The sequence below is a fragment of the Rhinolophus sinicus genome, linkage group LG11, assembly GCF_036562045.2.
Source record: "Rhinolophus sinicus isolate RSC01 linkage group LG11, ASM3656204v1, whole genome shotgun sequence".
Classification (NCBI taxonomy): Eukaryota; Metazoa; Chordata; class Mammalia; order Chiroptera; family Rhinolophidae; genus Rhinolophus; species Rhinolophus sinicus.
In genome coordinates, this window is record NC_133760.1 from 3,184,298 (window position 1) to 3,208,581 (window position 24,284).

Genomic DNA, 24,284 nt, shown 5'->3' on the forward strand with positions numbered 1-24,284 from the left:
CCAAGGATACTGTGAAAAGAAAGTCCCAAGCAGGAAGCAAGGATGGTGAGTCCAGGAAGACCTCCAAACATCAATCTGAGTTAAGGAGAGAGACCTTGGACTCTGGAGTCCATAGACCACAGTACAGGAGAGGGAAAACTTCACAGACATATGGAGGGTTGTCCTCAAGTACTGAGCTGAGTACAAATCTGTATATGCATGTAGGGAACCACGAGAGGCTGCATACAGAAATACCTGAAAGGATTAAATGGAATAATTTCCAATTCTTAAAGCATCAAGTAGAGAATATAGAATGGTTGTGTCTCAAAAGTGAGAGGGAAAAATCAGCCTTAAGATGAATACTGTAATAGTTCCATCTGAAAATGTTTAGAATCAAGACCCTAAAAAACCACATTGCTTCCAAGGAATTTAACCATGTAACAGAAAAAAATATCAAGAATATTTATAGAAATACAAAACTTTTCAGTATCCCAAAAAGGCAAAATTCAGTGTCCAATAAAAATTACACCATGTTAACAGTGTCAGACAAGGTAGGTTTTAGAGCAAAAGATATTACTTAAGATAGGGAGGTCTACTCATTATATGGAAATACACTACAAAATGGTTATTCACCTTGTAAAAAGCTCAAAATACACAAAGCAAAAACTGATAGAACTACAGAGAAATAGGCAAATCTACTTTTATATTCAAAGATATCAACAGTCTTCTTCAAATAATTGATAGACCCTCCCCAAATCTGTAAGGATACAGAAAACTTAAGACATCTTGATTCAGTCGACATCTATAGTATCTTCCACCAAACAAGAATACAATATACATTCATTTCAAATAAATATGAAATACAAGATAGCCCATATTCTGAGTCATAAAGCAAGTCTCGATAAATGCAAATAATTTGAGTCATAAAGTATGTACTCTGATTGCAATGGAGTTCAATTAGAAATCAATTACCAGAAAGGAGAATCCCCAAATATATGGAAATAGCACTTCTACAAAGAGCCATGTGTCAAAGAAGAAATTTAAAAGGAAACTGGAAAAAATTTTAAACTTAATTAAAATGAAAACACAACATATCAAGTTTTGTGGGAGGCAATTAAAACAGTTCTTATAGGGACAACTTTTGGAATTAATCACCTATATTAGGAAAAAAACCAAAGGTTTCAAATGAAGGATCTCAGCTCCCATGTCAAAAAAAGCAAAAGAGGAATTAAATCCAATAAAAACCAGAAAACAGAAAAAAAATCAGTGAAACTAAGTGCTTTAAGAAGATCAATAAAAGTAACAAAACTCTGATTAAAAAGCTGAACGAGGATAAAAGAGAAACATAGACATTACCATGGCATCACTACAGATTCTACAGGTACTAAAATAAGTCTGAAAAATTAGACTAGTTAAAATTAACAAACTCCTTGAAGGACAACAACCACCAAAGCTCACTCTAGGATAAAACAACAAAACTTCTATGGATCTATATCCACTATGGAAATTGAATTTGTAGTTAGAAACTTTCCCATAAAATAAACTCCAGGCCCAGATACTTCACTGGTAAAGTCTACCAAACAATTAAAAAAACACACCAATTCTCAAACTTTCAGAAAATTGAAGAGCACAAAATACTTAACCAACTTATTCTGTAAATCCAGCATTATGTCGATACCAACTGAACCCCGGCATTAAAGAAAATTAGAGACTGGCATCCTTCATGAATATAGATGTAAAAATCTTCTTTAAAAATAGCAAATAGTCATGTGCCACATAACATTTCTATTAACAACTAACCACATATATGGTAATAGTCCTACATATAATGGAGCTGAAGAATTCCTATCACCTAGTGATATTGTAGGCACTGTAATGTCATAGCACAATGCATTAGTCACGTTTGTGGCAATGTTGGTGTAAACAAACCTACTACACTGCCACTCATATAAAAGTAGGGCACATACAATTATGTACAGTATATAATATTTGATAATAAACATCTATGTTAGTGGTTTATATATTTACTATATATTTAAGGCCCACTATCTGAGGAGGACCTTTGTCCAGGCTATTGCTGCAACTAAGGAAGACACTGATGCAATTCTGGATTACATCTATGACTGCATCAAGAACCTTGCTCAGGCAAAGTTCGAACCTTGTCAACACAGAGTATGAGTGGCATCTGGAAGACACTCAAGAGGTTCGTCCATGACTTCAAAGGGTTTGCTAAGGGTGAGGAGGTTGCAAAAACTAACAAGGTTGTGGATGAGATGCAACTAATGGATGAGGGTGACATTGGGGACCCCTTAGAGGTGGTTCCTGAGAGACTAATGAGTTGGAACTGGAACATGACAGCATAACTAAAGAGGCAAGAGGAAAATAAACTGTAGGAAAAAAAAAAAAAAAACCCCAAAAATCAGCACAGGGTTTAGCAGAAACTTTTGCAGACCTCAACAAGCTCCTTAAAGTTTGAAAACATGGACCCCAACACCAAAAGGTTTTCACTAAGAGAGGGATATTCATGGTGTATTATCTGCTTACAGCAAATCTATGATGAAGTAAATCCAGCAAACCACCACAGATGTATTTCTGAAAAGAGGGGCACCTCAAGAAGAGCTTCAGGCAAGTCCTTCATGAGGTGTTTCAGATGAAAGCACTGTTATCACAGACAACAGCTCCACATGTTGTTGCCCCCGAAGACCTTCCCGTGGGACAAGATGTGGAGGTGGAAGTCAGTGATGTTGATCAACCTGACCCTGTGTAGGCCTAGGCTAATGTGTGTGTTTGTGTCTTAGTTTTTAACAAAAAAGTTGAAACAGTAAGTAAGTGTCTTAATAGAAAAAAGCGTATAGAACATGGATATAAAGAAAATATTTTTGTACAGTTTGTACAATATTTGTGTCTTAAGCTATGCATTATGACTTGATAAGTTTTGAAATTAAGTTTAAAAAGTAAAAATTACATTAAGCTAAAATTAATTTATTGAATTATAGTAAAAATAAATTTAATGTATCCTGAGTGTAGTGTTGGTGAAGTCTACAACAGCATGATATTCTAGGCTGTCACATCCACTCACCACTCATGACTCACCCAGAGCAACTTCTAGTCCTGCAAGTTTCACTACAGGTGTGCAACTGTTTTCCTCTTTTATACCGTATTTTTACCATACCTTTTCTATGTTTAGAGATACACATATTATTCAGTAACATGAATTACAGAATAAATATTATTCTGTAACATGCTGTACAGAGCAATAGGCTGTACCATACAGCCCAGGTGTGCAGAAGGCTAGACCATCTAGGTTTGTGTAAGCGCACCATGATGTTACACAGTGATGAAATCACCTAATGACTCATTTCTCAGAACATTATCCCCGTCATTTAGAGGTGCGTGACTGCAAAATCCAATAGTACAGAAAAATAATTCATTATGACCAAATGGTGTTTGCCTCAGACATGCAAGGTTAGTTTAACTTGAAAATCAATGTAATTCATCATTAAAAGACTAAAAAGGTAAAGAAAAACAAAAACTATGATTGTGCTCACCAATGTCCAAGAAATGCCCTCACAAATCCCCACCTCCTTGTATTCTCGCTGTTATAGGGTCCCCTTCCATCTTGTACAAGGATTAGTCCGTGTTAGCCATAGAATGTGTCATAAACAATGGTACACTACTTCCAGGTTACTGTTAAAATGGATACTGTGGTTTCAATCTTTTGTGACTACTTATGGATCACTTGCTTTGGAACTATTTCTCTAAAATGAAATACTTTCAGCAAAAGTATGGATGAAAAGGGATGAACTTCTGACACACAAGCTATCGATGAATCACAAAAGTATTGTGCAAAGAAGCCAGATACACAAGAGCAAGTATTAAATTATTCCATATATACATATATATGAGGTCAGACAATTAAGTTAGTGAACTTGTTGCAACGATGTTGCTAATCTTTTTTGATATCAGAGGAATTATTCATTATGAATTTGTAACAACTGGACAGTTAACCAAGTTTACTATTTAGAAGTGCTGAAAAGGCTGCACAAAAAAGCTAAGACAAAAACGACCTGAACTTTTCATCAACAATTCATGGCTCTTGCATCATGACAATGCACCAGATCACACGGCACTGTCTATGAGGGAGTTTTTAGCCAGTAAACAAATAACTATATTGGAACATCCTCCCCACTCACCTGATCTGGCCCCCAATGACTTCTTTCTTTACCTGAAGATAAAGGAAATATTAGCAGGAAGAAATTTTGATGACATTCAGGACATCAAGGGTAATACGACAGCTCTGATAGCCATTCCAGAAAAAAAGAGTTCTGAAATTGCTTTGAAGGGTGAACTAGGCATGGCATCGATGCATAGCTTCCCAAAGGGAGTACTTTGAAGGTGACTGTAGTGATATTTAGCAATGAGGGATGTAGCACTTTTTCTAGGATGAGTTCACAAACTTAATTGTCCAACCTCGTAACTCTAGGACATGCAAACAAATCTAGTAACAGCAAGATGAGTGGTTGGTAGGAACGGGTGAGGGGGAGAGGGATTATAAAAGGAATCAAGAAAGCTGGTTTCACAGGTGCAAACATGTATTGAAACATCAAACTGTGTACTATAAATATGTGCAGTTTATTGCAGAAAGTATTTGGATTGATTGCTGACCATGGCCATGAGACACAAATATGGGAGCCCTAGAATTTCTGTAAGCCCTCATACCAAAGCCACAGTAATGGAAATGTGGACACACCTTCAGAAGACACATTTCCTATGGTTTGCTGCAGTCTCCACTTCCCTATTAACCAGTCTCTGTACCAATTATGATTCCTACCTGGTCCTTTTAGGGGACAGTGACATCTGCCAACTGAATAATAGCTGTCAGGGATGTTGGCAGGTCTCACGGGGTCAAATTCTCAACAGGGCTCGGAAATATAAAATACTCCTTGGGAACAAGGGACCCAGTTCATGCTGTGCCAACATACCAGAAGCTGTCACAAATGACCACTGCTCAGGGTCACATAATCTGGGCATACAAGCCACAGATTAGGCCTGCACAGGTCAGTATTGTCTCCTACGAGGCACTGAGCACAAATGCAAGTTAGGCTGAAACTAGAGCAAGAGCTGTACCGTTTCCTTGAAAATAAGACCTAGCCGGACCATCAGCTCTAATGCATCTTTTGGAGCAAAATTGGACCTGGTCTTATATTAATTTTTGCTCCAAAAGACACATTAGAGCTGATGGTCCGGCTAAGTCTTATTTTCAGGGAAACACGGTAGTTTGTTTGCAGTTCTGCTTACACGACTGAGACATAAGATGGAGCTCTCACAAAAGCTATCCCTTCATGCTGGCAGAGCCCTTTTCTGTTCTCATCCCAACTCACAAAATGAACAAAACCTCCCAAGACTAAAGGTAGTTTAAAAACTAAGGTATTTGTTGGAAAACCAGAATGTTGAGGCTGGCAATTCCCAAGTTAGGTGACTTGGAGGCTGGACAAATCCATCACAAGAGCCATGTGAGACCAACAAAGTCCATGGAAACTGGAAACGTTCTCTACAAGCGACCAGCAAAACAAAGCTTGCATCCTTCTGGCCCAAACTGGGGCATGTGTACCCTTAAACTATTTGGAAGCGGGGAAGGAGTGAGGATCTCCAATGGGCTCAGAATGCTGAGGACTCCCTCTGGGGAAGGGAGGAACAGCACAGGTCTTCTTGTCAAAGTATGTTGGGTGACTTATGCACAATGAGGGACCCTGCCATTACACAGATGGATGGCTTCAGAGACACCAGCAGTAACAAAACTCTGGCAAGAGTCCTGGGCAGGTTACAAAGTGCAACGCCGCTCCAGAAAGCTTCCCATGTAGCTGGCCCTCAGAAGAATCTCCCGTGGTTGGGTGTCCAAATAGATGAGGTTCAACTTCGGGCTGATGGTTACTCTCGAAAGCGACTCAGAGCTTCTCTCTGGCATCACTCACTATGGTGAACAAGGAGATGGCATATTCTCCACTATCCTAAGGTCTTTCTCGTGTGAACTTTCCAGTGTCGGATAAGGGAAGCTCTCTGCCTGAAGGCCTTCCCACACTCGCTGCACTTGTATGGCCTTTCTCCAGTGTGGATTCTGTGGTGCTGGACAAGCACATGTTTGTGGCTAAAGGCTTTCCCACACTCGCTGCACACATAGGGCTTTTCACCATTGTGAACCCTCTGGTGTGCAATAAGGTCAGAGCTTTGGCTAAAGAACTTCCCACATGCAATGCACTCATAAGGCCTTGCCCCAGTATGAACGCTCCAATGTTTAATGAGTCTGTATTTGTGACCAAAGTATTTCCCACATTCGCTGCACTCAAAAGGCCTCTCTCCGGTGTGGATACTCTCATGCTGAACAAGTGTGGATTTGTGGCTGTAGGCTTTCCCACATTCACTGCATTTGTAAGGCCTTGCTCCAGTGTGGACTCTCTGGTGTACTATAAGGTTGGAGCTGTGATTAAAAACTTTCCCACATATGTTGCACTCATAGGGCATTTCTCCAGTGTGGATTCTCTGGTGCTGAGCAAGTATGGGCTTGCGGCTGAAGGATTTTCCACACTCGCTGCACTCATACGGCCGCTCTCCTGTGTGGACTCTCTGGTGCTGGATAAGTGAGTCTTTGCGGTTGAAGGCCTTCCCACACTCACTGCACTTGTAATGCCTCTGTCCACTGTGAAGGGCCTCCACACACTTGGTGTTACTGTGTGGCTTCCACTTACTGTGAGGGGCCTGGTGCTGGAAAACGCTTGGGCTAGTTGGGAAGTACTTACACCCTTCCGCAGTCCTAATGGGCATTTCCAATGGTTGGACAGGGCAGCTGTTCACAAGACAGTCCTGGCCCTCGTCCCCTGTGAAGGATTTCTCTCCATCGTGCTGCTTCTGGTGGTGAAGGTTTGCGTTGAGCCAGACCTGTTTCCCACATCCCTCACATACAAATGGTTTCTGCCCAGGGTATGTTTCTTGGTGCTCAGCCAAGTACAAAATATCTTTTAAGACCAAGCCACATGTCTCACAGAGATGGGCTTTCTGGGTAGAAGGGCCTGACTTGGGAGTCCTGACCTGTGACACTCCTTTTATAGAAACCCACTGCTCAAAAGGTATCTCCTCATTCTCCATTCCATGCCAGCAACCTAAAAGCAGACAAATGCTAGTAAAGCACAAATTGACATTGGTGGGAGAGGGCAGTCTCATTGCAAATGTCTAACAGAACTAAATGCAAGATCATAGGAATGTTGCCAAGACAAGAGGCCCGAGCTCAAGTTGAGTAAAGGGCTGCTATACAGCAGGTGGCATCTAAAGGTCACAGAAGGGAATGGCCTTGACTGAGAGAGAACACAAATGTGGGGTACAGCCCAGGAAACCCGGGTTTCTAATGAAGTAAACCACAAATGAATTTCATCAAGGCCTTTGCTGCTGGGCACAGCTGACAATTGTGCAGAAGGGTGTGTCCCCTGAAGAGGTATAACTGAATCACTGGTACTTAAGGACTATTTGGAGTCCATGCACATTTCATGACACATTAAGTATATGCCAACAGTGGAACACTGCAGAAGGAGCAGGGGAGAGGAACAGGTGAGTTGTGGAGGCAGAGATGGGGAACAGCCAGAGGCCAAAGATCAGAGCATAAAAAACAAGTGTGTGAATGGGAAAGTAAAGACAGAAATGAAGTGTGGCCAGTGGCCTTAGCACTAAAACAACTTTGGGCACAGAGGTTAGAGAATGATTGGGACTCAACCCCGACATGACACCTTTCCCTGGCTCCCACTCACCAGGGACACATCCACCCTGAGCCTCTCTAGTCATGGCTGGAATCACATCCACCCAGTCAGGTACCCAGGGTTTGCCGTCCAGCTCCAGTGGGGCAACCCCATGGGACATGGAAGATGCATATCCTAAGGAAAAGACAGGACAGGTAAATGGACAGCACTGGTCTGGGTGCCCAGCCCTCAAAGAGAACTAAATGTTATAAAAACTACAGTGGTGCCAGCAAGTAGTGACCACACTTGTCCCTGCAATTCCGACACAGGCAGGCCATCAGAAATGTCAACTAGAGGAAGGGGACAGAACCTGGGGCACAGGGGTGCCATGCGTCTGGACAGAGGCAGTCAGGGTGAGGACAATCTGCATGTGATCCACTCGGTGTCTATAAGATTCCTCACTCCTGGGTCCATCCATGCAAACCTTTGGGGCAGCAGGTGTTGGGACTACTCAGGAATCAGAGGTGGCAGTGCACACAGCTCACGCCTGGCATCCAGAGCACCTACTCCAGGAACTGCGGAGGGAGGTAGAGCTCATGGCTCTGATGAAGGAAGGACTAAGTTGCCCCTGGGAAACAGGGAGGGGCACAGCCCAGTCCAGGGCACTGAGGTGAGTGTGAGTCTTACCCAGTGAGGCTGTAAGTGCAAAGTTCTCCAGCATCACATCACGGTACAGGAGCCTCTGGGTATCCTCAAGGAGCCTCCATTCCTCCTGGGAGAAGTACACAGCCACGTCCTCAAAGGTCACCTGCCCCTGCCACAGTGGGGAGAGCTGAGTCCATGAGCAGCCTCTCTCCCAAGGACACCCATCCATGTCCCCACAGACCTCCCTCCTTTATTCCTTCCTAACTGAACTCAGAGAAAATACCAGGACCAGGTGCCACAGGGTCTGCTCTCTCGTGGTCCTTTGATCGCTGTGTCCAACTACCACAACAACAAACAGGCAGGTAGGCAGGAAGACACCACCTAAGCTCTGGGCCTGGCATGTAGGGCTACACCTCACCTCCTTCCTGGCAGCCAGTTTTCCTGGGGTTGCTAAGATCATGCTTACTGGACAACCAAAGTTGAGCTCAGATTTCTCCCTTAAGCCCCAGATACCAGGGCCCAGGGGCCAAACTCCTTCCCACATGCACATCACTCTTTTGGATCACTCTCTGTCTCACAACTCTGGCCCCCACCCAGTCGTTGGCCTCCACCATCACCTTCCTGGCTCACTAGTTGCACCACCATTGTGATCTATAGATTCTCCCTCCTAAACCTGTCTAAATGCCATCCTCTACCGTTGGACATCTGCGTAATGAACCCCGCCAAAGAACTTCAGTCCTGTGTCCAGCAGCTCACTCGACACCTCCACGCAGTGTTCTCTGGAACTTCTCAGACTCTTCATGTGGTCACAAATAAACTCCTGATATCCAGAGTTACTTCTACTGCTGACTTGCCCACCTAGCTGATGGAGCTTCTACCCTGGTGTAAAACCCTGGGGTTATTTCTTTCTCACATCAGAAAATCTGATCCAATCACTTCTCCCACCTACGCAGCCACCCCTTTGGCTCACCCAATATTACCACTCACCTAGAATATGAAAGGAACCTCCTCCCTGGTCTCCACAGTAACTCCCTCAACCCTCACCACAGTCTGTTCTCCACTTGGCATCCAGCGGGAGCCTATTAAATCCTGGATCAGATTACCTCCCTCCTCTGCCCACACCTGCTACATCACCCTCAGAACAGACGCCTACCTCATCAGTTGGGCATTTCAGGCTTGACTTCTGCTCAAGTCCTACCAGACATGGTAGAGACCTGCAGTTTCGTGAAAACTCCCATCTCAGTTGCACATGCCGTTCCTGTGCCTGGAACAACCTCCCACACCTTATTCCAATGGTTACCAGAAGGGGGATCCCTTCCATATAATCCCTGGCCAGGACTCAGGACCCTGGGTTTGAGGGTTCTCCAGGGTCTTTAGACTCAAGAGCTGAGACAATACAAGTAAAGTGTTCTATGACACCACAATCGTGGAGACCATGTGGGTGGGGTTGGGATGGGATCGATGCGAGCACGGACAACCTCCCTTCACCTGTACAGGGTCCATTACTACTTCTGAGTTCATGGGAGCCTATGGGAAGAGGGAAACTGTGAGACAAGAAACCACCAAGGAGCCTCAAGGGCTCATGCCTGTCTCCTACTCTTGCCCTGACAAAAAAAACCTGCGGGCTAGTCTACCTTCTGTGCCTCAGTCCTCAGGGTCACCTAACGGCTGTTACCTTGTCTCAATCTTCCTGTGCCTCATTTTCCTCACCACCAGCCTACCCTCACTCTAAGTCTGTTCTCCCGAGCAATCCATAGAATTAAAACGCGCCTTTCCTTTGTTCAGAACCTTCTATGGTTCCCATCACCCTCAGAATGAAGGCACAACTAACATTCTAGGCGTTACTCCTCACACACTCTGAACCTGTCAGACACCAAGGCCCCAGGTTTCCCAAATGCTCCGGCTGTGTCGCACCTCCAAGCCTTTCCACATGCCCACCCCTCTACCTGTAGTCCTTCCACATCCGATAATACTGCCTGTCAGAAACTGGACCCGAATGTCCGGACACAGGGGCCTGGGCGGCCCTCATTCCAGGCTTCAGGATTCAGAGATGGAGGTCGGGGGAGGACCCGGGGGCAGAGCACCCACCTGCGCCGGGTCCATTAGTGCGGCCTCCGACACCGGAACCTGTGAACTAGGGAAGGCGGGAGGGGGGTGAGGGGAAGAGAGGAGAGAGGATAATTGGCGGGAGAATAGTGAGAGGAGCCGGGCTACGGCGTCCGGGTCATCCAGGTGGCGCCACAGCAGATCCTCAGGCGCGCCTCTGTTCAGGGGAGAACAGCCTCTTCTCACGCTCCCCTCTAGTGTCGACTCTAGTGTGACACTGCGTCCTGGAGACCGATGTGGTGGATTAATCCACAAAGCAAACAAAATGTCCGCCCAAGAAGGAAATAGGAAGTCCCACCCTTGACCTTTTCTGTACGACCGGAAACGCCCCTTTCCTGCTCTGTCATTGGCCCAGCGCCACCGAGGCCCCTGGGTTTCCACAGCAACGACGTAGCCATGCGTGGCTAGCTACCTCCAGGGTAACCGCCAAACCTCAAAAGGGCGTGTTTAGTCTTGATGACTGGGGGAACTTCCGCTATCTCTTAAATGAGCCGCACCTATATTTCTGGTGAGTGCCAGGGGTATCCAAACTTTTTTCAACGTTTTTTACCAAGGGCCATATGCGGTAAAATACACAAACAGCTGGGCCACTCACTCGAGGTGAAGTACTATTGCCTCACCTAGTTTATTTAAGTAAACTAAATATATTTTTGGAATTTGCTGGATTGTGGACCGCAGTTGGCCTGTGGGCTGCAGTTTTGACACCCCTGGGTAGCCTGTAACTTATCACAGAAATACTTAGAAACATATTGTTTCAGGCTTCTTTATGCAAATAATGCTCACCCAAAAATCAAATGGACACACCGTATGCTAATGTCACTCAGACCTCTATAGCTGGAATTTAATAAATATTATGTTGTTATCAAATAAACACATGTAGCCCCAAGCTCTAGAGTTAGTGTTGTGGGCCTCAGCATTTTGGGTCAGGAACAAGAGAAAAGTTCAGCCTTGAACTCCATGATGTGGAACATGGAGTGGGGAATGTTGAGTGCGGCTGAAGCTCATGGACAATGCTTGTGTCTGGTTATTTCAGAAAGCATATCTGATTGTATAATCAGTAATAGTGTCAAACCCAGTGAATAACGCTTTTTTTTACAAGATAATATTTCTTATTCCGTATACAGAGATGTATGCAATCCATTTAGGTATCTTATAAATATCTGATAAGAAAGGCGATTTACCAAATGACATTTGACAATTAGGTGGGCAACAATTTTTGTGCAGAAGAAATAACCACCGGCTAATTTTTAAAAATTTATTGGGGTGACAATGGTTAGTAAAATTACATAGATTTCAAATGTATATTTATAATACATCATCTATATGTCACATTGTGTGCTCACCACCCAGAGTAAGTTCTCCTTCCATCACCATGTATTTGACCCTGTTTACCGTCTTCAACCATCCGCCTCCCCCCAAACTAAATTTCTATACACTGTAAAAATGTCTTTTAAAAAACTCTGATGTAAGACTATTTGAAGCCCAAATTAATAAATGTAATGGAAAACAAACCCACAGGAAATAAAAGTCTAAATATAATATTCAAGTCCAAAGAAGGCTGAACCCAGATGAAAGGTCTTCAATGAGAAAAGGAATGAGGATTGAGGGTGGTGTACCTTTTGATTAAAATAACTGTTCATTAGCTGTATAAGATGTGAATATATCTCCTTATGGAGTTAAAATGGTGGAATTCCCGTGCATAACCTCAGAACATATACATTGAGAGGAGGCTAATTGCTTAATGCGCTAATCCCTTATATGCCCCTGTAACTGACATGAGGACAGGGATGAGTCTTGCCTTTGCCTCAGAAACATTAGCCTTCAGCTTTATTTATTCCCTAGACACGTGTTTCCTGGGCACCTACCAAGAAATCAGAACAGGAAAAGCTCTGCTGGCCCTCAGATACAGAGGGTTTGAGGAGGGTAACTGTCATTGCTTCATCATCTCAACCATCCACATGTGCTGTCACCTCTGCTTCCAACATCTCCAACACCACCCCCTTGGGCCAGTCTACCCGCAACACCTTCCGAACTACACAACAGCCTCTGCCCTGCCTCCAACATCAGTTCTTGTTCTACCTCAGCTCATTATCCACATATCAGGCCTTGTGTGATTTCAAAACTAATCAGGTTCTATTTGGCAAATTCGGGTGGATCAGAAGCACTTTGGTGGCCAGAGAGGCAAGGGCCTTAGTCCTCCTCCCTGTTACCCGCCCCTCAAACTTTAGCATCAGGGTTAGTAACATGCTCCCCGTTGTTGGTTAGCATCATTTATGCATGACCTTGCCCTATCTGTGTCAGCCTCATTTTATATGTGGCGATTAAATGCAGGAGAAGCAAAACAGCTCCCTGAAATCCCGCACAGCCAGCATGAGGCCGACTGGGCCGCGTAGCCCATGCAGCCTGCTCTAGTGCTGTCCTACTGGCAAGGGGAGACCTCTTTCTTCTTTTTGGAATAAACAAAACGTTGATGGCTTTCAGAAATGGAGCTGTAGATTTCACCCAGAAGGAATAGGAGTTGTTGAGCATTTTCTCACATCAGATATTGCTTCATCACGTTGTTTGATCTGGGGCCTCCCTTTGGCAGGGGAAATTTGGTAACGGATAACTGCTTCAGCATAAGGAAACCGCTTTATTATTGCTCTCAAGATGGTATTCAAGTCGCTCAAGAAAAGGAAAGACTGGAGCCCCAGCTGCGCAGAGAAATTGAAATCCAGGCCCACCTACAATAAGGATAGTTTCTGGACGAGAGTCTGGCGGAGTTCTGGATTTAGATTTCTGCTCCACCGCCACCTCTGCCGCTTTATCCATGTCCTCTACGTTTGGCGCTGTGGGAACTACATTAACCAGAAGGTACTGCGCCCTGCGGCGCCGGTGTTCGTTCAAGAAAACGGTCATTTCCGCGCGTGAGACACACTCTGGGTAAGACTTCTAACGTTGCCTTGGGGGAGGTGACTCTCGCGTCTCTGGGGTCGGTCCGTGTAATCCGCAAGTCCTGAAAGCTGGCTTTGGGCTGCGGTGACGAGAAGGGATGGCGAGAGAGGACGCAGGCTTTGTCGTCGCTGCACAGAGGCGGTTCAGAGGCTCGGCAGCGGCGCCCGGTGACTCTGATTCTGGGTCGGGGACAGCGATGCCCGGGGCGGGACCTGGTCCTCCACTCCGGACCCCGCTCTGTCCACAGAGACCGATGTTTGCGGCGGCGCTGAGGGGCCCGGCTCAGGTGAGTGCGTGTCCCCCGGGCCTTTATGCCACCTGAACCCTAAGGAAGTCAGTGCAGTAGACTAATAGAGAGTTCTGGTGGGGACTGGACCATCCTGGCCGCAGTAGATCGGGGAGGAATGATCAAATCTGGGATGTGTTTTAAAAACTCGAGCAGACAGGTAATAATGAAGGACCATCCCTTTAGTTTCCTGAATATGTGGAAGACCGGAGATGGAAAAGTCAGTGCAGGGAGCAGGTTTCAGGGAAAAGATTAGAAGTTGGATTTTGGACATGGTAACCCTGACATGTCCCAGAGTGGAGGTGTCACATGGGTAGCTTGTTCACTCACATCTGGATTTCTGGGGAAGGCTGGAAATATCCAAGGGATGGGTAGTGGGTGGTGGCCTGGACCAGGGCAAGGCCTGAGGCTCTTATTTAGGAGGGGGAATCTTAAAGTTCTTATTTCAGATGGGCTTGGAGTGTGGGGCTGCCTCCAGAGGGGTGAATACCTGTGGTCCAACATGGTTCTGCTTGGTGTGTGTAGGAATGGACGTTTGTAGGATGTAAGGACCCAGGACTGGGTTGGAGTTAGAGATGTTAACACGTTGCGTACGGATCACGAGAATCTTCATTTTTTCTGAACCATGCGTTAAGGACGGATAATGAGAATTCTCGTTTTTACTGTTGACTCTTTTTACTTTGCACATTTTATTGAATTATTTGTGTTTCGTTAATAACAAAGGAAGCTGCTTTCTGCAGTATCACACCAGGAGGGATTACTAACATCATAGGTGAGTAAATCCTAAAAAATTCCATAGAAAAATAATAAATGACATAGAAGCATTTACGCTTTAAAGAGAAGAGTGCATTTTAAAGTAGTTTCTTTTAAAAACCTGCCAGAACAGAGGGGTATGAGGGATTTAAACCCCGCCGTACGCAACGTGTTATGTGGTATAGATCTGCCACTCCGGCTCAGCAGGTGCTCATGTCCACTCCTAGTAGAGAAAAGGAAAGGTCAGCCAGGCTAGCGGAGCAGCCTTTTTGGGCCCTAAGTTCCCCCAGCCTTCAGGGAAGAAGGGATGACCAAGAGCTCTAATGGGAAGGCCCCAACACGAATGCCTCAGGAGAGTGCACAGCAGACAGCCAGGTTGCCAACAGGACTAGTGTCTACTCAGTTTCCTCAGGTCTAAGCCCTCACTTCATTAACTTGTGAGTTTATGAAATAAGTATTTAAGAATTAGTTGATAAAATACTTGTGTACATATACATATGCATATATACACATATGTGTACATTCATGTATGCACATATTAATATATACTCATACGTAGGCAATTAAAGTAACATTGATTTAACAAGTTAAAATGATGAACCACTTAGTAATTGGTTGAAATCTTAATATACTGCGAAGCGTTTGATTAAAGTGAAATGTTTTAAATATCACATCTTCTTAGTTAAAAGGCAAGTAAAAAGAAAACCCCACATTTTCAATACTTACCAGTTCATTTGCATTGAAAATGTTGACAGAAGTGTTAATTATGAGAACAGAAAGAGTCGATACTTAGTACTTGACACAGTAATGAGCTTGATACAAACAATAGCCCCACTGGGTAGGCATTATTCCCATTTCACAGATGAAAGACTAAGGCACAGGGAGGTCAAGTACTTGTCTAAGGTCACACAGCTGGTAAGAGGCATCACTGAGGCCTGAGGATCAGACAGTATGACGGACCTGGATGAGCCTTTGGGGCCCAACATTGTTGCCTGCTCTCACAGCCTTGCAATCCGTAGGTTCCTGTGGATGCAGACTTGCTTCCAGATTGTGCAAAGGTAAGGGAGGGTGTCTCGGAGCCTCATCCTCTTCCACTCCCACCTGCATGGGCTCCCAGGTGTCCTGGATCTCTTTCCCTGCTACTCTCCTTACCCTTCCATCTAAGGTCCTTGGAAGGTGATCATCCAAGGTCAGGGGCTTGAGTCCAGATCAGGGATTATATGAGTTGGTTCCCATTTCTGGCAAGGAGCGGCATTAAGTTTAGAAGATATTACATTCACAGTGCTTGATGTGAGATTGAGTTGGGAATGTCAGGCAACCTTAGGTCTTCATGGTGTCTGGTGGAAACAGCAGGAAGCAGGCATTAGACCTGGAATAGCAGCCTGAGGAGCTGGGCCCTCCTGCTGAGGGCAGTGGGAGCCAGAGAAGATGGGAAGCAGAGGGCGGTGATCTGACCCCGGCTGAACAAGCTTTTTCTGCTGCAGAGTAGAGAGCAGACTTTGGGGTTGTAGGGAGACCAGGGCAGAGGCTGCTGCAACAGTCCGGGTGAGTGTTGGTGGTAGCCAGACCAGAGAGGTGGCTGGGAGGTGTTGGAGTCTGTATGTGGATTTTAAGGTCTGAGCAGACTCTGATGTAGAGGGTGGGGGAGAGAAGTGGAAAAGTTAGGGGTGACTCTGAAATGTTTGGTCAAAGTTGATGGTAAGAGTAATGTTTAGTGGGAATATTAGGAGTCAGTTTGGGGCCATGTTGAATTGGGATGTTCCAGAGACCCTTGAGTGGATTCGTCAAGTAGGCACCTGGACACACAATTGTGGAGTTCAGGTGAATAGTTCAGATTGGAGACACCCACAGTACCACTGGTGTGTGGACCAGGATGGAACTGTGGGTCACTTTTGGCATCGGGCATCTTCAGTCCTGGTGGCAATGCCATTAGGTAACAAGGGAGGGGATGTGGGGCCGAGGACTGGGTCTCTTGCTGGACACCTGGGTGGGGGTGGTGAGCTTCACAAAGACACATGAGGGAGAACAGTGGCCATGGGGATGGGGTGCGGAGTGAAGAGGTCTGGCCACAGGTTCCATGGGGAGTGGACATGAGATGGATGTGGACACAAGGCAGTGAGAGGATAGTAAAGCTGGTGGCTCCCCTGGCTCCAACCCTTGCTGAGACCTGAGATCCCAGCAAGATCAGATGGGACCCTCTGGGAGAATCACTAGGTCTGATGTGAGAGCCAGTGAGCCTGGGCTTCCAATAAGCGTCAGAGGAAGCTGACACTGGTGAGGAGACACCTTGTGACAGAAGTGGAAGAGGGCTGAGGGTGTCTGTACTCGGCGTGTGGTTCAAAGTGGCTGAGGCTAAAACAAGGATAAAGGATAGGTGGGGAGGCCTTCAGAGCAGGCCTGGGGGCTGCCTCTGGCAGACAGGGCCATTACAGGCCTGGACAGGACAGGATTCTGATCACATTTGCCAAGTACCCCGTGGATGCCTTGTGCACACCAGCATGTGGTAAAGCCAGGGAGAGGCGTGCTGTGCTGTGTTTGTGTGGGGGGTGGGGTGGGGGGGGTGGCCGTGAGGTGTTGGGGATGTCAGGGGAGGTGTGGTACAAAGAATGATGTGCAAGTTGGCAGGGAGTGTAAACTGATGGCCTCAGGCCCTCACACTGGGAGCTGAAGGGAGAATGGTGACCCACATTTGCTGGTATTTGGGAAGCACAATCTGGAAGACCCCAGGTGAACTATCTGGCAGGAGAAGGGTGAAGCCCTGCAGGCCAGGCCTAGAGTGTACCTGACACCTGTGTGCCCACCCGCCTGTTGTTGCCGAGGGCTGAACAGTGATTAATGGGACCACAAGGAGAAACTGGGCATCAGTGGCACCAGGTCCTGGGGTCTTCTCCAAGGTGGGGAGCTAGGAAGGAGGGTGGATGTTTGACGCCTAGAGTCCTGGGAAAGACGGTTGTACATAAACTCAACTGTCCACCTGTTGGCAGGGCTGTGTGACCTTTGAGGACGTGGCTGTCTACTTCTCCTGGGAGGAGTGGGGGCTCCTTGAGGAAGCCCAGAGACTTCTGTACCGCAGTGTGATGCTGGAGAACTTTGCACTGGTGGCCTCTCTGGGTAAGGACCTCACAACCCACTCCAGCATACTGGGCTGGGCTCTGCTCTTCCCCTTTTCCCCAGGGGTAGGTTTGTCCTTCCCAGGACACTGCTCCCTTCCCTGTGTTCTGGAGTGGGTGTGGTGTGGGCACCTGGCCCATGCCTGGGCTGTGTGCTCTCCCCCTTCTCTCCCCAAGCTGCCTCAATACTTGCTGCCCCAAAGCCTTAAGGGAAAGCGTTAGAAATGAGGAGTCTTGCAGTCAACCTAATGGATCACACTGCTGGCCTCTCCCTGGCCTGGTGACACTATGAAGATCCATGGCAGTTCTGTGCCCCAGGTTCTGCCCTCTTCCTCTGGCTGTGGCAGGAATTGAGGCACTGACATGGCCACTGCTTGACTGGGTTGTTCCTACAAGACCCTCTTCTAAGGTTCTTTTTGTAATATTTAGTTTTCTTTCCTGTGCTCTGTCTTGGGGTGGATCTCTGACTGACCTGTCTTGTTTCTTTCTTAGGACTTGCGTCTTCTGGGACCCATGAAATTACCCAGCTGGAGTGGTGGGGAGAGCCCTTTTTGCCTGCCCGTGGAGTCATGACTATGGCCATGCCAAAAGGTACTTGGAGGGAGGAGTTGGAGAACTGTGAACTCAGGGAGGGGTTCATATTGTACCAGAGTCTCTCCAGTGGGCCCTGATGTTTTGGTGCCAAGGCAAGGGGCCATGACTGATCTCTAGCTTTTCTTTGCCAGTTGCCCACTTTTGTCTTTTCTGATTTCTGACCTCCGCCACCTCTCTCTCCTCCATATCTCACCTGGTCCTCTCCACTCCTCCCTCTGTAGTGCTCTCCAACAGTGGCCTTGTTTTGTATTCTTTTATGAGGTCAGTCAGGGGTGGCCACAAACTTAGGAAAAAACAAAGTTTGTTGTGCTCAACGGATCTAGAGAGACAGTTACTGCATGCCAGGGAGTCCTGTGGGAGGTAGCACCCAGGGAGTGGGCCCAACCAAGTAGGGGGCGGAATCAGAGAGTGAGCTGGGACCATGGGCAACTGCCTCTACTGGGGGTTGTGTGACAGGCCAGCCGCCACAAGTCGATCAGTACCTAAATGGGGGAGTGGGAATGGATAAAAGACACTCATACAAATGCTGATGCGGCCGGTCTTCAGTGATGCTGAAGCCCCGAGTTTATTTTTCTTCACCAATATATGCAGTTTGAGTATGTGCAACTTAACAAAGAAAGCATGCATTACCTTAACAAATGTAAATTTTAACTTTTTCATAGAGGATACAAAATCACTGAAACTCCCAAAAGTAATTATCTTATCAATTACCCTGAATAGCCATCAGTCTTCTGTGTCCGGGAACTGGCCGCTCCCACCACATTCCTTAGCAGCTTGCAAGCACCCTCCAGGTGCAGGCAGAGACAATGCCTTAGATTAAGCATAAACCGAGCCATTCTATAAGGCTCAGAGTTATCTGCAACCATGGCTCCCCACAGGGTTGGGGGTGTACATGGGAAGAGGCACCAGGGGATGTCACTGGAACATTTGAATGTCTCTAGGTCACAATCATGGGAGGGCAGAAGGGGAACTTGTGGCAGAGGCTGGCCTTAACTCTTCAGTCATAAGGGTGGGGCGCTCACAGCCTGTCTGGTGATGCTAAGGCAGCAGGAAAATGGAAGTTTTAAAACTGACAATACAATCGACTCTGGTGTCTCAACCTCATTAATGACACTAATTGGGATGGATAACACTTGCCACATGGGTTGTGCCGATGTTAAAGGTGACCGGAATAATGTGGTCTAGCCACTGAAGACAAGCGTTGAGACAAAGGTTACAACTAAGAGGAGACCTACTAGGTATGACAAGGGTGTGAAACCTAGGCTGCAGGTGCACTTAGCGTGGGGAAGCCAAGAGTACAGGTCAGGCACCTCTGGGTTTAAGGGAATCTGGTAGAAGGTCTTGGTTATGTTATGAAAGAATTTTCACCTCATGGCCTAATTCCAGTAAGTTGGCCTGTGTTATTAACGTACATGCATCATGAGGTACCCTAAATGGCAGATACTCCCTTTCCTGGCTAGTAAACACTCACAAGCCCATCTGTTATCCATGGCCATTGGGGCTTCGAGATTTGTGGGCTTTTTGCATAAGGACAATTGTTTCATGCAGCCTTTGTATGTCATCTGAGAGGGCCTCCAAAAGGTGCTCATTGATAGTCTTGACAAAGGCTTGTTGATCTTGACAAAGACTGTTGCACTTTGTAGTGCCAATGTGGGCATCTCCTGCAGTATGGCAAGTCCTATTAAGATGGGAGTAAACATTGACCGTTTTGCCCCGTGTCCTTAGGCTGATAGCAGAGCAGAGATACCCAGTGGATAAAGAACGGTGGGGCTCTCTAGTGTAATCATTGCACACTGGGGTATAATTTCATCGGGAGTCAGCAGGTTAAAGTATATAGGGTGCTGTGCTCATGAGTTTGGGCCACAATAACATCCAAAGGTGCCATTGGGTAAAGCATAATGTGCCCGTGAAGTTGTTAGCATGAGGAGGTGAAGGTCCTGGGCACAAGTGGTAAGCCTGTGGAGTGACTTGATTCTAATGTGCAGCCATCCCGGGGGTAAGTGGACGTGGACCCTGACTGGGTTCTGGCAGTACCAGTTGTGGGCAGTGCTGGGCTGTTTAAATAACTCATGGACAACTCGGAAAATGTATGTTGGGTCCTTTCAAAGATAAAAGTGAACTGGGACTGTGAGTGATTGGTAATATACTGGCCACATCCACCATGTGAAAATAATCACTGGATGCCGTTTGGAGATCTGCCTTTAATTTGATTATGTTAGGTATCAGAGCCTTGATGAGAACTTGAGCTTGAGGTTTTGATAATCAGTAAAGTGCAACTGTTGGTAGAAGGCTTTAGGACTGACTAGATAGGACTGCTGAAAGGAGAACTAGTGGGATAACTGCCCCCTCTTTCAGTAGATCTTGAACAGCCAGCAGGCCAGCAGTACGTTGTTTCAGGCAGTACTGTCGTGTATTTACTGCCTTCATTAGCAGGACTGTTCCACAGGTTTTCTCTGTGGTTCTGACTAGCTCGGCCAGGGACTTTGGCTTGTTCTAGTGGTGCACGTGGCACGTTGTTTAGTAAGTGATGGGCAGCTGTTTAATAAAGACTGTTGCACTATCCTTTTAGTTTAAAAGGGGTACCTCCTTGAAATTTGAATGGGTTGCCTGAAATGATGGTAACGTGGACTCTTATGTCCGGTAAAGCTAGGAAATGTATAGTTTTAGAGTTCTGACAAACCACCAGAGTTGTTTATAGGTGATTGTCCTTGGGTGGTGTGACAAGGCCTGGGGACTGGCTGAATCCCCATTGGAGAGGCCTTGGTGGTTGCCAGTTTTGGAGCTGGGGGCATCCTTGGGTGGACTCAGAGAAGTAATTCCCTGAGCTGCCAGACCTGTGGGTAAAAGGTGAGGCTTTTAATACCTCCTTTAATTGTTGTAGTTTAGGGGTAGCTGCCTAGTAATTCGTTCATGAGACACACACCTGGAGGCAGTCGGGCATCAGCCAGTCCAGACAGAAGGAGCAGGCTGAGTGGCAGGGGTGGGCAGTGCCAGGAGGCGGATATACAAGTCAGACTTTGTGAGTTAGGTGGGTGGAGCTGTCATGGCAGGTGAGGAAATCAGTTCCGTCCATGGCCTCAGGTTTGGTGTAGACATGCGCCCACCCTGTATCAGGAGGGGCGCCTGCAAGAACAACTCTTGGACTCTGTGACTAAGGGGGCCTCTTCTGGATTAGAAACGTGGTCAGGGTTTTACTTGTCTGAATGTTCAAAGTACTGACAGATCTGCTGAACCACTGCAATTTTTGTGGAGGAGCATGCGGGCCTCTGTGATGCTTTTCCACTGGGCACCTCCAGGCCATGAAGGTCAAGTCAGTATTGGCAGGGCTTCTGAATCCTGAGTGGTAGAGGTTTCAGGTTCCTCATCTGAGGCTTTTATGATCTTATCAAAAGTTCTCACCTCTGCCATGCCTGCCTTGGCATTTGGGACGTCCTCTCCTCCCTAGGCTGCCTTGCGTCCTTGCTGCTCATGAGACCCCCAACTGATCTGGGAGCTTGTCAGGTGCAGCTGCACAGCAGGCCCTTCGTCACAGTGACCTCAGGCCCCTCATTCTGCCAGCAGTCCCAGGGACTCATGACTGGGTATGACAGACACACGGTTATGAGGGGGCTTCCCCCTCCCACCAAAGTTGACATGCACTTCATCAGCATTTCTCTGCTTTCAGGTTGCTGGTATGAAGTGGAGGCTGAGAAGGCACCTTCTGAGCAGAGTGTTAATGTAGAAGGAGAGCTCAGAGCAAACCCATACCAACACCAGAAGCTGCACTGTGGAGAGAAATCCTTAAGAAAAGAGGAGGGACAGTGTGAGAAGGACTTCCTGACTAGTTCTGGCCTTAACCATCAGGAGTCTCACAGCAGAGGGCAGCCACACAGGAACACTGAAAGTGGGGAGGCCTTTTGTCCTGGAAAAAAGCATTGCAAGTGCAGTGAATGTGGGAAAGCCTTTGGTCAGAAATACTTACTTGTTCAGCACCAGAGACTACACACTGGAGAAAAGCCTTACGAATGCAGTGAATGTGGGAAATTATTTAGCCATAAATCCAACCTTTTTATACACCAAATAGTTCACACTGGTGAAAGGCCTTATGGGTGCAGTGAATGTGGAAAATCCTTTAGCCGCAATGCTGACCTCATTCAACACCAGAGAGTTCATACTGGAGAAAAACCTTTTACATGTAGTGAATGTGGGAAAGCCTTCAGGCATAATTCCACACTTGTTCAGCACCACAGAATCCACACTGGAGTAAGGCCTTATGAGTGTAGTGAGTGTGGGAAATTCTTTAGCTTCAACTCAAGCCTCATGAAACACCAGAGAGTTCACACTGGAGAGAGACCTTATAAGTGCAGTGAATGTGGGAAATTCTATAGCCACAAGTCAAGCCTTACTAATCATTGGAGAGTTCACACTGGGGAAAGGCCTTATGAGTGCAGGGAATGTGGGAAATTTTTCAGCCAAAGCTCTAGCCTCATGCAACACCGCAAAGTTCACACTGGAGAAAAGCCTTTTAAGTGCAGTGAATGTGGAAGGTTCTTTAGCGAGAATTCTAGCCTTGTTAAACATCAGAGGGTTCACACTGGAGCAAGACCTTATGAGTGCAGAGAATGTGGGAAATTTTTTCGCCACAGCTCCAGCCTTGTTAAACATCGGAGGATTCACACTGGAGAGATGCCTTATGAGTGTAGTGATTGTGGGAAATCGTTTAGCCAGCGTTTCAACCTCATTCAACATCAGAAAGTTCACAGAGAAGTCTTGAATGCAGCTAATGTGGAAAAGCCTTTAACCAAAGGTCTGCTCTGATTCAGCAACAGAAACTTCACAGGCCTGATAGGCCTTATGAATACAGTGAATGTTAAGAGAGGATTCAGACAAAGGCTTAATTAACCTTGTTCGGCACCAGAAAGTTCAGGCTGAAGAAAGGCCTTAGGAGTGCAGGGCTTGTGCTACCTCTTAGTCAAACTAATCTAACAAAGAAGCTCTGAGAATAGCTCTTGTTAGGAAGCCAGAAATTGAACTCAGTCATCCAAATACGCCCCCTGGGGGCAGGATGAGAATTGCTGGCATCCTGCCCCTCCTGAGAAGATAGCCCTCTGCCTGGGAGCTCCAGCGGGAGAGAGAGCCCTGCGTTCTTGGCTGTATCAGTCTGGAGTGGAGTTTTCATCTCTCTGATTTTGGAGGAGGGGGAGAGGGAGTGGTTGTGGTTCAAATGTGACTGGCTCTTGCTGTTCTTACTGAATATTAGATTTTTCTTGAATAGATGTTTCTTCATTTGCTGTATATCCTTAGGAACATTTCCAGAGACTTTAAATTGTTTTTATAATTTCTGCCATTCTTAATGGGAAACAGGCCCACAAAGCTTCTCACACTGTCATGCTGGAAGTTGATCCAAATATTTTACTTTTTAAGGACTTGCCAAATTGTGTTCTAAATGGTTATGCCACGTCACATTTCCTCTTGGAGAATATTAGATGTCTAGTTTTTTCATATCCTGCTGACCTTTGTATGTAAGACAGGCCATTCATTTTAGCCACTCCTAGGTGTGTAGCAATGTTCCTTTGTTTTAATTTGTATTTCCCTAATGACTCAGTGTTGAGCATTTTCCCTTGTCTTTATCTGCCATCATATATTTTCTTCAGTGAATTATCTGTTCGTATCTTTTGCTTATTATTAATTGTTTTGCACTTTAATATATTCTGGATACAAGTCCCTCATTTGATATATACTTGATCAATATTCTCTCACAGTCTATGGCTTTGGTTTTCATTTCTTAGGAGTATCTTTCCTAGAGCAGAATTTCTTAATTTTCATGAAGTCTAATTTATCCATTTGTTTTTATTAATTATGCATTTGGCATTGTGTTTTCTTTTACAGTTCTGTATCTTTGCCTGTCAATAAAAGCCTTGTCTGCGTATGCTATTAGTCTTATGAGTACTTTTAAATATCCAAGCTTGTAAAATGTTTATAGATTTAAATGCATATAAAGAACTCAAATGTTTATGTGTCCATATTCCTGTACTCTGGGCCTCAGTTTCCCTCGTGTAAAAAGCAACTGGAGAAAAGAGTGTGGGTGAGGGCTCCAGAGAGCATGGGGGGGCGGTGGTGGTGGGGGTCACTGCTCCTACAAAGATGCTGAGGTGGGTCTATTCTGTTCCACTTTCC

At 46.1% G+C, this 24,284-nt stretch overlaps 2 protein-coding genes across 3 annotated transcripts; one reads left to right on the forward strand and one right to left on the reverse strand.

Annotated features, from left to right (window-relative positions):
• Positions 1 to 426: 426 nt before the first annotated feature.
• On the reverse strand, positions 427 to 10,754 carry ZNF772 (zinc finger protein 772). Its single transcript, XM_019716915.2, has 4 exons — positions 10,434 to 10,754; positions 8,388 to 8,514; positions 7,773 to 7,895; positions 427 to 7,133 (listed from the first exon to the last, which is right to left on the reverse strand). Exons 1-4 carry the CDS (start codon positions 10,446 to 10,448, stop codon positions 5,983 to 5,985), a joined length of 1,416 nt encoding a protein of 471 aa, XP_019572474.1. The 5' UTR covers positions 10,449 to 10,754; the 3' UTR covers positions 427 to 5,982.
• Positions 10,755 to 13,192: 2,438 nt separating this feature from the next.
• On the forward strand, positions 13,193 to 24,036 carry LOC109437581 (uncharacterized). Of its 2 annotated transcripts, XM_019716912.2 has the most exons (5): positions 13,193 to 13,671; positions 15,444 to 15,482; positions 17,409 to 17,535; positions 18,027 to 18,125; positions 21,793 to 24,036. In XM_019716912.2, exons 1-5 carry the CDS (start codon positions 13,483 to 13,485, stop codon positions 22,923 to 22,925), a joined length of 1,587 nt encoding a protein of 528 aa, XP_019572471.1. In that variant the 5' UTR covers positions 13,193 to 13,482; the 3' UTR covers positions 22,926 to 24,036. The 2 variants fall into 2 exon arrangements, with proteins under 2 accessions (XP_019572471.1, XP_074171501.1); XM_074315400.1 differs by lacking the exon at positions 15,444 to 15,482 and having other exon boundaries at positions 13,199 to 13,671.
• The last annotated feature ends 248 nt before the right edge of the window (positions 24,037 to 24,284 follow it).

Bases quoted from the DNA above. Each gene is read 5' to 3' on its own strand.
- ZNF772 (XM_019716915.2), bottom strand. The intron at 7,896-8,387 runs GTAAGACTCACA...TCTTTTCCTTAG, and splicing joins TGCACTTACAGCCTCACTGG to GATATGCATCTTCCATGTCC. The intron at 7,134-7,772 runs GTGAGTGGGAGC...GTCTGCTTTTAG, and splicing joins TCAGGGTGGATGTGTCCCTG to GTTGCTGGCATGGAATGGAG.
- LOC109437581 (XM_019716912.2), top strand. From the start codon at position 13,483: ATGGCGAGAGAGGACGCAGGCTTTGTCGTCGCTGCACAGAGGCGGTTC. The intron at 13,672-15,443 runs GTGAGTGCGTGT...TGCAATCCGTAG, and splicing joins CGCTGAGGGGCCCGGCTCAG to GTTCCTGTGGATGCAGACTT. The intron at 17,536-18,026 runs GTAAGGACCTCA...TTTCTTTCTTAG, and splicing joins TGCACTGGTGGCCTCTCTGG to GACTTGCGTCTTCTGGGACC.